The sequence below is a fragment of the Pollicipes pollicipes genome, unplaced genomic scaffold, assembly GCF_011947565.3.
Source record: "Pollicipes pollicipes isolate AB1234 unplaced genomic scaffold, Ppol_2.1 Scaffold_3447;HRSCAF=4054_pilon_pilon_pilon, whole genome shotgun sequence".
Classification (NCBI taxonomy): domain Eukaryota; kingdom Metazoa; phylum Arthropoda; class Thecostraca; order Pollicipedomorpha; family Pollicipedidae; genus Pollicipes; species Pollicipes pollicipes.
Window position 1 is genome coordinate 36,103,633 of NW_023596297.1, and position 14,662 is coordinate 36,118,294.

General features: G+C 51.2%; 1 protein-coding gene across 1 annotated transcript in view; it reads left to right on the forward strand.

The window, feature by feature from the left end:
• Positions 1-14,662, forward strand: part of LOC119092505 (tyrosine-protein phosphatase 99A-like) — a 127,955-nt gene that overhangs the window by 47,843 nt on the left and 65,450 nt on the right. Inside the window, 1 exon segment of the mRNA XM_037215466.1 lies at positions 10,881-11,004. Within this exon segment, the coding sequence (XP_037071361.1) occupies positions 10,881-11,004 (124 nt within the window).

A 14,662-nucleotide genomic window follows, 5' to 3' on the forward strand; every position in this document is an offset into this window, starting at 1 on the left:
ATCAAGCCAACGCTGTAAGACTTGTGGGGCACGGACCTCTCTCAAGCCACTTCACACCGGTAGTCTGTGATTGTAACCTGCTGGTGTCCGTTTAAGCGCGTTTGAAGCCGATTTCCACAAAATGACCTGCACAAAATGTGGAGCCGATTTTCCACATCTATGATCTACAGCCCCCGCACGACAGAAGTGTCCACACCTTCATCGCTGGAAAACTCTACCTGATGGGCAATGGTGGAAGCTGACATACTGTGTCATGACCTGTGATGCGTCATGTCGGATCAAACAGGTTAAAGCGATTGATCGCGTATCGATCGCATATTGATCACATTGCCAATCCGGCTACATCAACACGTAAACAAGTCACATCAATGGGAACAGTAGTTTTTGAGAGGCCTTCCAAATTCGTATTTTGAACGAAATCACATGTCCTTCGAGCGATTAAATCTGGTAAGAATGCAAAATTTTACCTAGCATGACCGCGGATGACACTCAACAGTGATACGGTCAAAAGCAGTTCTGAAACCGTCTTGGAGTTTACTGCTTGCGATAAATAAACTCACATCTGTACAAAGTGTAACAGACATGACCTCGAGAAAGAGGTCATAGACCATGCACCGTTATGGTCAGAAGCTTCAAATTTTGATCATACGTGAACCAGTTACATAAACTCAGCTACCCAAAATCTCAGCACCATATTCAAAACCTTTCATAATTTTTTTCCCATGCCCTCACAGAGTCCCATGAGGCCTCTCATTGTTGGGGAGGGGTAATGAATGCGGTACTATGAGATGCATCACGGGATCTCTATTTTCTTTCCAACTTCCCACAGCACCTGCAGCAACACCCATGTTTGGAGCATGGCAGTATGACATAGCTGTTGCCGGAAGCAGATTGTTTGCAGGCCTGACATTGCTCTTTTGCGACGGCCCGGGGGCTGTGTGCGGCTCACAGCACCATTTCTGCGAAGGCCTGGTGCCCTCCCTCCGTGCTCCAGTCTGACTTCCCCAGACGTGAAATACGGCCATGCTATTAGTGGGGCCATAGTGCCAGTTCGGGATGGCTCTAACTTGCGAGCGCTGAGTTCGCGGAGTTTAATGAGGACAAGTCATCAGGGCGTGAATCTGGCTAATTGTTGTAAGCGCTTTTGTCTGCGGGCTCTATGATTCTGTGCGGCTGCGAGAGACAAAACAGGATATAAATTCACCTCTTGCTGCGTCCCCACAAAGTACTACCAACACGGGCCGGCAGCATCGTCTCGAGCGTGCGACAACAAAAACGAAGAGTGCATTTCGCGGTCGTGCTGTGGCGGTGTCAGGGGGCAGGTTGCCCGATGTCACGTTTGGTCATCCGTGTCAAGTGGATAATGTTATAGGGATTATTATCCGACTTTTGCCGCCTAACTTATGATGTTGTTCGTCACATTAACAGATGCTTCAAGCAATTTGACAGGAGCTGTCCGGTGTTGCATTTGTTTCGTTGACATCTTGCGCGCAGTTCTCAAGTTAACGAAGGGATAGGTTTTGTGTACGCTGTGCTTTGATCCCTTTGACCCGATCTGGCCTGTCACTTGTCACAAATAACGATGTGCACTTATGAACGTACGACCTATGGATGATCCAGGCTCGTCTTCTTGCTGCGGTATAAAAAGAGAACGGGGCGTATGCGCTAACGACGACTTCGGAAATAGCATTACAGTTGTCCTGTCAAGTTGAACGAGGCGCACAGTCAGCGCAGCCACTGCCAACGGGTGAAGTAAGGACACCTCAAGCCATTTTATAATTCATCATTACTTTTGAAATGGATGACCTGAGCTTTTAATCCATATCAAAGAGAATTTTAGTGGTACGCTGCTAAGTTCCTTGAGGAGATCTTTCAGACTTCAACCGATACGACCTTTAACCTAGACTGATCTTCAAGTCACCATTTATCTACGCGCGACATTCAGACTCATAATGTGATGATGGTGCGGGCTACATCGACGTCGACCGCAAGATTTGGGCGCCTGCTGCCGTGGTCTCGAAAGACCCTTACCAGGGGCGCGGGCACTTCGCTGAGTGGCAAGCGCAGCATTTTTCCCTTGGGCCAAGGCAGCCGTCGACACGGCGACGCTGTTCATCAGTACGCAAAGAGATACGAGTGCGGTGGAGGGATACTGACATATCATGCCGGCAGCAGGAGGCCGTGGGCTTACCAGAGGGTGTCAGTTGCTGAAACATTCACGACCGATAGGACGTGAGCCGGTAGTTCGCGCCGGCAGATGTCCACCGCGGCGGGCCTTATGGGAGACACCATGAAGGCTTCCAAACGTCATAGCGCCGATCTCGGGAGTCAGTTTAGCTGAGCACCGCGGTGCCGTTAGCAGCCGGCCATGGCGTCTTCAGCAGCGCGCGTCCCCGTTTCGACCCCCGGACGACCCGAGGGACGGGTCGCTGCCGCCGATCGCCGCGGTAGCCCCCTAAGACGCGCCAGGGGGTGTGACCCCGAACCCACGAGCACTCCGCCGGCACGCTTGGGACGCGGCAGAGCTAAGGTCTATCATGGGTATTTTTGGTGGGCGACCTCATGTTATTTACACGATTGCACCGATCGTATTTGGGGTTATGCAAGATACGACAGCAGCCTGCATGTCCAAGGCAGATACGAACAGGAGCAAACGACAGCCATTCACGCGGCGCGGGTACGCTGCACGTTTGCGGTCAGTGGCACGGGGAGCCGTGGTGGGAAGGCTTGGCTCAGAACCGGGCAATCTGAAATCAGTCTAGTCCCGTCGCCTCGCGAGGTGGTGACTGCTGGGTTGATATGGCAGCTTTTGTCCCGCTTTTTCCTTGACGGCGCTGCATCTGTGACAAGGTTTGTTCATCTATACTACATTGGATCATCTGGTGGAAAAAGCAAGATAATTCGTGTGATGTCACTTGCAATGCGACGCGTAACTTTACTCTGAGAGTGCAAGGGTGGGACTAAAGCAGAAGCATGAACTCATGTTTTGAGAATGGGCACAGGGTATGTGCATTTTACGTCATATATATCGCAGTTTAAATCACATAACGTTGTCACTTACACCGTGGTAAGTCTAAAACATAAGCCAACTTAGGAAAACCGTTGGAAAAGTGCATTCTGAACAGATTCATCATTCACGCGGTCATCTGACCCCAACCCATCACAGTTTGCCAACCGACAGATGATCGGCACGCACGATGTCGTTCCATTCTCACTCACCGGCCACTCCAAAAATGCAACCCGTAAATCAATAGCGCACCAGGTAGCAGTTATCATGGTGGGCTCTCACGGCCCGTCGCGGCCATCGATCGGGCTTGCCGTAGATTGGCCGGCGGCCATGACAAATGCCTTCCGTCACGACGGGCGCTCAGCACCGCCTCCCGCCGCCGCCGCCGCCGCCGCCGCGCGCCCACAGTACCTTCCGTCACGACGGGCGCTCAGCACCGCCTCCCGCCGCCGCCGCCGCCGCCGCGCGCCCACAGTACCTTCCGTCACGACGGGCGCTCAGCACCGCCTCCCGCCGCCGCCGCCGCCGCCGCGCGCCCACAGTACCTTCCGTCACGACGGGCGCTCAGCACCGCCTCCCGCCGCCGCCGCCGCCGCCGCCGCCGCCGCGCGCCCACAGTACCCGTGTGACGGCCCCGCCGGCGCGTCACGGCTCCGGGGAACGGCACCGATTTCAGCGGTGGGCACGCTCACGGGCCGCCGGGGGGGGGGGGGGGGCGTCTGTGTGTGTGTCGTTGGGGCGAGGCGACGGGTCGACTGTACCGTGGCCGCGCGGAGAGGGTTCAGGACACTCTTGGAACGCGATGGAATGTTCCTGGAAAGCATGTCTGACCGTATGTCCTCTGATAGTCCGTCACAATAGCTCAGCTGTGTGGAGCGCCTGCTTTCCGGTTCACTCACCCGTGCCGGAGTGGATCTCAATCGCTTCCGGCGCCCGCTATTTGCTATATCCGAGCGGCATGGCCTGTGGACGGGGCAGCGGCCACGCTGAGAAGCAGGTGACGCCAGAAGGCCGGACTGACCGTGTCGAGCGTTGTGATACGGTGACCTTTCGCCACAGAATCCTTCCCCGCTGGCCAGGAAAATACCGATCAGACGACGGTGTCCAAGCTCACGCAACAATCGCTGTCTTGCGTGGCCGCTGATCCCAGGAATCTATCCAATCAAAAACTTCGGGCTATAATAAAAATGGTGAAAGTAGCAAAAGGCCCTGCCGGTGATTGTTTTGCCGCGCATGATAAGCTAATTTATTGGCTGCGTGCACGCCACTGAGGTAGCCGCTGGGCTAGATTGCCTTGTTTGTCGTCAGCGTTGAGTAATCGCTTGTGCTGAGCGACGCGGAGTTATGCCAACTGCCCGTTGAGGTAGGTCCAGGCCGAGGGCGGGTTCGGTTTCGGCAGTGTCGATTTGACACAACTGTCATTACAAAGTTGAACTGAGCGCACTTACTGCAGCACTTGTCATGGCTGGATTATTTCCAACGTCAGTTCCTATTTGCAGTGTCCGTATTCGATGGTGCTCCCGGCTGATTCACTTCACAGCTCACTGTGCTTTTGATGTCGGGCGTAACCGATCGCCCTAGTCAAGGCCTTAGTTTTCGAGGGTACGTTTGGGGGCTGCCCCGCTAGACCCTGCACGGCTCCGGGTTGTAATCTGACATCAGCCGTGGTATCGGGTGGGACGGGCTTTGCACGATGCCATCTCATTCGGCCATATTTTCCTCGAAACAAACCTGTGTTGAACGAGTGCTGCTTTAGTAACCACGGTTTAATCATAGGCATTAAGTCAACAGGACGCGTGTGCATAAACAGCGTGCGGAGTATGCAGCGCCGCAGCTAATAAGTAGCGTTTAAACTGGTTTCGTTCTTATTGCAAATCATCGCATCGTATTTCGCCAGCATTACATCTTCTACAGCTCATCGGATCGCTGGACACAAACCGGTCGTTCAAGGCCTTAGTTTTCGAGGGTACGTTTGGGGGCTGCCCCGCTAGACCCTGCACGGCTCCGGGTTGTAATCTGACATCAGCCGTGGTATCGGGTGGGACGGGCTTTGCACGATGCCATCTCATTCGGCCATATTTTCCTCGAAACAAACCTGTGTTGAACGAGTGCTGCTTTAGTAACCACGGTTTAATCATAGGCATTAAGTCAACAGGACGCGTGTGCATAAACAGCGTGCGGAGTATGCAGCGCCGCAGCTAATAAGTAGCGTTTAAACTGGTTTCGTTCTTATTGCAAATCATCGCATCGTATTTCGCCAGCATTACATCTTCTACAGCTCATCGGATCGCTGGACACAAACCGGTCGTCTGCTGGCTACATTGGTAGCGTTACTAAAATAACTTTCGAAGACGTCAACGATGTCTGAACTTCCCTGCCGCCGAACTGTCTCCACCGCGCGCCACAGATCGCAGAACTGACCGGTCGCTACAAGCGCGGATGGCTCTATCAGCGGAGCGTGAGCGGTCGCCCTGAGGCAGCTCCCCGTCGCGTCACGACTTAACTACCATGGACTGGAGTTGACGATGCAAAATAATTATCATTCAGATGGCAGATGGCTGAGCCTTTGCATCTGCTACCTGTAGTTATATTGTGATGTTCATAATGCTTGAACTGTTTTCTTACTGCTTTCTGCAAGGAAAAAAAAGCTGCTTTCTGTTCAACTCTGTAGGGCAAGATGGGCCTGCACAGCACCGAACTACCTCTTGGCGCAACGTTAAGTCCTAGCGAGCGTGCGTGCCTTTGCCGCGTCTGACCCATTCCTGACGTCGTGTCTTATGATACCCAGGTGACTTTACGCTTTCCTCCCAATAACAAAAAGAAAACAAACGGCACGGTAGCCTCGTGCGTCGTCTACAGGTTTCGCAACCGTTAAAAGAAAGGCTGGCGGTGGTGGACTTTTCGCGCAACCCTGTTGTGCGAGGTTTAGAGTCGCCAGGTTTATGGAGCGTTAGAGTAGATTTCTACACAGCACAGACCACGCCAAAATGGAGTCACAAGGTATATTCCAGGCCGAGGCTTATTTTAACAACTGAAGCATCATTCATTTTATTACAATGATTTCATGAATCAAGTGCATTCGATATCAAGTAAGGCCATGAACGTGGCAGTAGCTCTATGCACACTGTCCTCAAGCACAAAATTTGATTCGCTCCGTTCCGAAGCAAACAGCGACACAGACCTGCAATCAAGCTCTGCATGGAGCGTTCTAATGAAACAGCTCAATGCAAACGCTCCCGCAGCATAAGCCCCAAATATCACTGAGCCGTCGAAGACTACAGAATTCAAGTTGGGTTTCGTATATGAGGCCTCAACAGATAGCTTTGTTCGAAGCCATGTGGCCATTTATCAATGGTTCAACGTACTATAGCGAATAGTGACATGCGTGTCAATGCCATTTGTGACGGTGTTATTGCTCATGCGTGTGGAAGTGACGGTCATTGGCCACAAGACGCAATCTACCAGATTGTTTGGGTGCCACCGCTGACCCTGTGCAGCTCTCGGCCTGGATGGCGGCTTCTCTGTGCAAATGCTCCGATAACTCGCCTTGGCGCGGCACGAGTGGACAAGTTTGGCCGCCTGTCACCTGGAGACGGCGGACAAGTTGTCCAATTTCCCACCTCCGCTGATGATCGGAGGGCCGGCTCCCAGCGCGCCCGGTCCAGCCGGAGGAACGATAGCGTGACTCGCCAAGTGATCGAGCTCGCCAGATGGCAGCCCCACCGGCCCCCATTCATCTGTCGCGCCGCGCGCTCTGCGGCTATCGGGGTCTTTCGTCGGGCGTCGGCGATGTCCGCGGAGCCGGCTGCCATTCGTCGGGGTCAGTCAAAGATTACGAGGCCTCTGTCGGAGACGGCGTGGTTCAATCACGTCTGAAGTCGGCCAGCGCCGGCCGGACGTTCACAGGGAGGTCGATCGGGCGACTGCCGGCAGTGCAGGGCGCCACCCGGAGCTCAATCGATTTCGGCGGAGCGACCAGAGATCACCGCTGTGTAAAACGACAATCAATGGCGACGGACCTGATGGACACATGACCAGTAAGGAGTAACCGTTGGAGAACGAAGCAGCTTAATCCTGTAGTTTCACAGGACGATGAAAAAACTGTGGACCCTAACTTACAGGGCATGTAACGCATGACTGAAGCAGTCGTGTAGGGCAATGGAAGAAGCATTTTTTTGAAAACATGGCGGTTTTTCCTTCGAATAAAATAATTCCCAATTCACCACTTGCTGAAGAGAAACTGTCAGAGCTGTCAAAGTAACTGTTGTCGAATTTCACGTGAAATATCTTTTATCAATGAAAGACCGCTGCATCACTCTTTGTCTCAAGGCATACGACTTCACGAAAACGTCAAACGTGCTAACTCGTGTGAAATTTCAGTCAAGTTTTCAGGCAACTAAGGCAAAACTCTGGATTGTGGTCTGAGCGTAGTGACATTTCTGTCTTTGGAGGGGGGGGGGGGGGGGGAAGCGCTTATCGATGCTCACTTTTGCACCATAACACGATTAAAACGCGTCCGCCAATGTGTAATGTATATTGGGTACTCGTAAGATACGTGCCCATTGAAAGAAAGAGGGCGATAATATGAATATGTAAATAATTATCTGATGAATGTTGGTGCAACGCATGTTAACTGGCCGCCGGCACTTATTTGTTCAATACCACCCACACAGGATCATCAAAAATGCCGACGCCACTGACAAAAGCAGCCGCAAGATGAGGAGCGCTCGTCCCCGATCTCGAGGAAGACGATCGAAACAGTTCCGAAGTGCCTCGCCAGCTATAGTGTTCGTTTTTTTTTAACGCAAACTGAGGGGATCTCCGATAATGGAATACTAGGCATAACAGCGTAAGTTTTGCTATACGGTCGGCATTCATTGCGTTTTATGTGCTGGCACAAACAATTCCCTACTATTGTCGATATTCTGGAATTTAATGGGCTGCTCCAGAATAGAAGCCGCATGTACCTGATTACACTGATTTCAAAGGAACGTTTCCACCCTCAATACTGCATCTTTGAGTGGCTCATCTCATGCCTCAAGCTCTTGCCCTGTAACCACCCAATCGTGATATATTTTCTTTAAATGTGTTGACAGCATTTTAATCATCCTGCAGAAGAGGCCAATCGGTGGCGTAAGGTTGGTGCAGGCGCGTTAATTTCCGTTGCCTTAATTGATATGTAATGCAACGTGCGCGACAATCAGGGCAATGACAATCGATCTGTCATGGCGGCAGAACACGACACCGGCAATGAACAAGCTATCTGTGAAGACGTCAGTTTATGAATTGTAACACAGACTGCGTCTGTCCCTAAAGTTCAGTTGGCTAGAGCGCCCGTGGGTCGTTTACGTGGGCGCGGGCGCATACGTTTACGTGGGCGCTCTTTGTCCTTAACAGATATGGTCCGCGGCCGGTGGCAGAGGACGCACTTAGGTGACCTCTGACCCCAGAAATAATCGTTTCAAGAAGGTTAGGATTAAAGCTTTTAAAAGATAGCTACATTGAAGTCAATTGCGCGTCATACTGCTGCGCTCCGGTACTTTGACGCTCGGATGTCAGCCAATTCGCAGTCACTTCTGGAAATAGAGTTGTAGGATTCAAAGGAAGCGCAGCACGCACTCAGAGGTTAAATCAGGACAGTATCCTGTTCGGCTGCAGAGCTTGAGGAAAACCTCCAAAGTATCGTAACGTAGTCGTGAACTCAACACTTGAAGCTGTTTTATCAGGGCTACCGCGACGTGACGAAGTAAAAAGAGCTTTCAATCGCGCAAATTGAGCAGAACTAAAGAGAATTGGTGAAATGTGTTCATTAAGTGTGAAAGATTTTCACTAATATACGAAATGGTAATGTCCCCACGATCAAGTTTAGGGGATATTTGCTATCATATCCAATTTCGGGGCTCAAAACTCCGGATGGTATTCATGGTACCACCAACGGGGTTCTGAAGCTCTGAAATCTCAACGTCACCGAATCCGGACGAGTTGTGGCCGTGCTTGAACAAGGCTCCTGTCCAGCACCCGGGTAGCGTTGATCTCGCCCGACCCGCCCAATGGCCCATCCTTCAGGCCCATGAACGGATCGCCTCGGGCCCAGCGCGGACACGACTCGATTTACCGGGTTTATCTATCGGAACAAAGGCGTCGCGATCCGGGGAGCGGCGGGTGGCCGAGCAGTGGGCGCCCTGCGCGGTGCCGCCCCATGTCGGCGGATGGACACGGCGCGCCGGCTGCCGGGGAGGGGGCTGGGCATGTCAGCGGGGCGAAGCTGGGCTCACTGTCTGTCACGCTTATCTGAGTCATTGCCTTCGGGAGCCGCCAGAATTGCGCGCTTATTCTTCTGCTCAGCTTAGTCGAACAGCCGACGGATTAAAAGGTCGACGGCCGGACGGCACTGCTGGCGATGCGCGAAAGCCTGCTCTGTCCCGGCCACTCACAATCTGAGTGGAATCAAGTCTGGAACAGTACTATCGAAGTGTAATGGCCCAGTCCGCGTGAGACGCCTCGGGATTTTTAGATACTCATACATACATGAATAGTTCATGCATAAACGAATTAACTGTAGTTGTCACAGACCAGTCGAAGTAGGTAACGACCGATGCATAATGCTGTCTCTGACCATCTTTTGACACCCACCAATACGCGTGATGACCGTATACCCTGATGTTAGATTATCCATGAGAAGTCTGCCGAAGCCAATTGTCTCAGGTTTGAGTATGGCCCGTGAAATGCGCCGCGCTCGGGCAAGCATCGGGATGGGGCGATTTAACCTGGTGATTTCAAGAACAAAGAAAATGTGAGACACAAAATTAAAACGATGTGTAGGGATCTAGGTAAACTCGCTTTTGTCAGGTAATGAGGTCTTAGGTCGCAACATTTGGGTCAAACAAGGTGAAACAATGTCAAACTCTAGATTGATGCTCGTATCGTCCTCAGGTCTTCGCACACAACCAGCCGTTATCTGGACACCTCTGATAAGCAACATGTTACGGTCACACCAGTCATGATATTTGACCTTTACAGGGTCAAAGTGACCAAGAACCTTCCGTCTTATTTACAACTTTTAATTTTTAGCGGTGCAAGTTCACTAGGAGGCATGGTTCTCAGAACATAAGTTGACTGAATGGATTTGAGGTCGTTGACCTCTCCTGACCTTCATGAGTTCACAAGCATTTTTGACGTCGTCGCGATCAAGGCGTTCAAAATGAACGTCAAAAACTAGCTCAGAAAGCAAGTTTTCAAGAGATACGGCGTCTTGGTTACAACTTTGATCTGACCGTGATATCTGGCCCAAGGTTAGTAGAATTAGTCATAATCCAAATTCTTAGTCTATTTGTCTAAGAAATCATTTCAAAGTTGTGTGACTTCGCTTAACACCACGTTGTCGCATCTCGCTGAATGATTTCTTAAGAATTATCTCCGCCTACAGCCATGGCGTGGCTTGGGCCTGCTAAAGGTCGCGGACCTTAAAAAAATGTTTTGATTTTGTTATTCCAAAATCTGCTGTTTAAGCACCTACGGTTACGCAACGTTTTGATGCAACACAGCCGCGCCATTCTGAAGTTATTGAGGACAAACTCTTCTCGGGCGGAATGGGGGTCATATTTCCCCATGATCAGAGCGGGTGCTAGCTGACATGCTATCCCATTTGTCATCGCGTGAGACTAAGGCTCATAATTTGAGGAGTTTGAGCCTCCGTAATTCTTCATTCTTATGTGATTTGTGTTTTTTCGTCTGTTGTCAACGAACAATAGCCATTTGGCATCATAACGATTACGCTAATCGGCAGCCTGTGAGCTGTTCGCACCTCGCCTCGCGTCCGCGGTGGCATGCTCCCCATCGGGACACGTGACGATCTGATGGCCTCTCGCCGCAGACATACCCTCACCGCCGGGGCGGCCGCTCATCACCAACTTCACGTCACGCTCCGTGTTCCTCTCGTGGGCGCCGGGCAGCAGGATCAACAACAGTCCCATCCGCCACTACATCCTCCACGTCAGGTCAGTCCCGCGGCGCGCCGCGCACGTGATGTCGTGGCAAGAGCGCTGCGCGGAAGCCGCTGGGCAGAGGCCCGCCTAGGTCACATGCGGAGCAGGAACCGGACCTTAGTTGGCCATGGAAATGGTTCGAAGAGCATCGTTTGTGCTGGATGGGTGAGGTGATCATAATGTTGGAGGCAAAAAAAGCCGCGTAATGGGCTTATGGTACAAGCACTAGATTCCTAAATGCTCACATTTTCTATATAAATTTGATCCGAAGCCTTTGAATAGATGGATTTCTGGGATCAGCGCTCGCGCTAAGCAGCTTGTTGTGTGAGCCCTGACCCCCACCATCCGATCGCGCAATTCCAGGTAACGGCAGAATTTAGTTGCGAAAGCTTAATGTGCCGCAATGCTCGGCACGGTCCGTCCTGCCCTCTGACGTCAACTGACCTTTAGCGCGCCCGCTGCCACCGGCCGCAGGCCATACCTGCCAAGGGCAAATAGCGAGCGCCCTAAAGCGACTCGAACCCACCCTGCCATGGCTGGATGGATCGGAATGCAGGCGCTCTAACCGACTGAGTCACCGGGACGGACGAATCGGACCAAATCGGACCAATTTCCAGTCACATAAAAGTGACTGGAAATTATTATACCGAAAAATATTCGCTATGAGCCCCAGTTCTGTAATTAGAAATGTGTGGAAGAGGTTGTCGTAGCAGCCAATTTCCTTTTGCAGAACCCTGTATTATTCTTTGCATTATTCCTCTGTATTATTCCATTACGAACATTGTGCTCACGAGTCTTGGTCCGCTGTGAAGCTGCTTGCTGGCAGTAGCTATGCACTGACGCTGCCATTGATAAGATCGACATTTGTTGCATGTTGTAACAGCTTCCACCAGAGAGATGGGTGTCTCGGTTGGACCAGGTGTCAGCGGCGGTGTGACACCCGGCTCAGTCTGCCGGAGGTCCTGGGATTCCATCTGGTGAACTCCCCCTCTGCTAAGGTCATTGCACTAGCCTTAAGCCGCCACTAGCTGTCTGTCGAGAACAAATATGGGCCCGTCTGAAGAGGTATGTGGTGGCTGGGAGTGGGGCTTTATATTCATAACAGCCGTGGCCTCTTGAAGCTGCCTACCGAATTATTCCATGCAACCCTTTAGGTGTCCCTATCCATGTGGAGGCCATGGATGATCTCTATGCATGTCCTCATCCCTTTTGCCCAGACGCATTTTCCATTTACAATGGAAGGTGCGTTTGTCGGCGGTTTGTCAAAGTTCCTTTCTAGGCCGGCTGCTGTGGTGCTCCCTGCCAGTGAAGCGTGAAATCCCTTGACGATTCATCTCCCATCACTCATTAGTCTGCACCCGCGTGATAGGATAGCGCGTTTAGCACTCGTACGCATCTGCGCCTGCCGCAGAGGCCCGTTGCCACGTGGCGCACGTGAATTAGTGTTTAACCAGACGGCGGTGGGTGCGCTCCCGTCTCTCCAGCGTTTAACGGGTGGCCAGGCAATATGGCCGTTATTAATGGCTTCCCGCCGCTCAGAGGCCACCCCGTCACGCGAGGCGCGCGCCTTTCTTTGTCGACGTCAGCTCACCCGCCCCTCGCCCGGTGCTTCCCTCGCGTACCCCGCTGATCAAAAACACCCCAACGACAAATAATTCAATATTACGCGACAAAATGGAGTGGAAGAGAACAGCCGTCTGCATTACAGGGAGGGTCGCTGGCTAGACGCGGGAATCAGAGCCGATCAAAGTACAGACATCAAGGTCGCGCCTGATGTTTGCGGCCAGGCAATAGCACAGGGATGTTGCAGCCGATTATAACTGTCATAAACAGTTACTTGCAGGGTGTGTAGTTTCATATTAAGCTGGGTGGTGGATCCAGCCCCACGCCCAACTTTGAAATTTGGCCAATTATTTGGAAATCTCTTTACGGCGTATTTCGGGGCCGGTATCGTCATTTTACGCCGCTCAGCTCACTTTCCCCTCCCAACAATTTTGCGACTTTTCGCCCCCGGTTACGTGCAGTCATGCATGCCTTTGTTCTGCTGCTAACAGCTGATGAGACTGCGTCTGAGACAGCCGCGTGCTGTTTTGACACCATTTCTCCGTTGCCAGTAGGGATGTCTCCCTCTGGTAGGGTTCACTATCACAATGATAACTCTCCCGGTGGCAGTGGCAGAATTTATGATCCCCGAAGAACCGCCATATTGCCTATAAAAATTTGATGGAGTAGGCTCGGCACCCAGTTGACAATCCGAACGGCAACGAATTCATTAGCTGAAAGCCCGCGGGTGTGGGACCGCCGCAGAGAAGCCTTGCCGTCCTGCGTCCAGGCTTTCAGGAGTGACCCAAAGTGCGTTGGGCTGGCTTATAACCGAATGAATTTGTTTACGCATGCCGGTAGGCACAACAATAAAGGGTTTGGGCCTGCAAAAAATCGTTTGAAAGTCAAAGGTGCGGGAAGCTGCGGCACATTCGCGTAACGCGTTCAGGACCTTTTATTTTTTCAGTTTTTTTATACACTGTAAAAAAATGTATGAGGTTTCGGCTTCCACGTCAGCCTTAAGGGAAGCCAGTGTGCGGTGGTGGCGCTTTCAGCTTTTCATTGGTTTGGCCTCTTACGTTACGGCGCCATTTGCAGAAACCTCAATACTCTGTTGGTAGGTTCGCAGTATGTGTCACCGCTGCATTTTTAAGCTCTCGCAACAACGAGTTATGTTGCGATCAAGTACCTGCAAACTGACACCTATCCTCTTGATTTCTTTGATGTCTTTGTTTTTACCTGAGATATGCCCGTTAAGCTGAAACATTCTCGAACTCTGTGCCTTATATATCGTTGAGGCTATTTGAAACCGATTAAGTGGTAGTGGTACCTTTTACGGCAGTGTTGTAGTTAATGGCGCTACTCCTTAAAACAAAGCGCAGCGTGGGCAATATTTCGGCGTTGCGTGGTCGGTTAGAATCGACGACTTATTGCTTGAAATCCTAAATTTTTTGTCGTTCCAGAAAATAGGGACTTGATTTTCATGGATGGAAGTACCTTAAAAGGGAGTTGACCTAATAAGAAACAAATTTTGGGAGTAGTTTCCACGAGCATAGAAAGGTATGGCAAGCTCTCATCATTGATTCGGTATTTTCCTTTTGCTAAGCTTCACGCTCTAAGAATGTGTCAAGTTTTGCCTTTAGCGTAGATGCTAACGTTTCAGCAAGTGTAAGGGACGACGCTAAGCGAGTGGGCGATAATGATGTTAATCATCATGGCAGCGTTTTAGTTCCTATCGTTGCGGCCTAAGATAAAGCACTAGCACTAAACTGGGAATATTTGAATTGCGTGAAGTTTTCTTGAGTTTTAAAGCTGCGCTTGGAATTTCCTCGCAGTGTTTGCTGTTTAATCTTATTACCAGGAGTCACGAAAAAAAAAATGTTCCGTGCAAAGCACGATGTCTGTCTCTTTCAACAAGGCCGGGGTGCGGTTGGTCTATTCACGTATATTCGTATAGTTTTGGGTATATTCTTGTTTCATAACGATGGCTAACCGAGCAGCACCGTGTATTTACGGTGTGAAGTATATGGAGTTTTGGACTGCCCAACTCTCTGACGTGACTAGGCAATATACCGTGACTGTTTGCGTGCCTTTCCGTCATTCCTGCTCCGCTTTATTAATGAGTCCT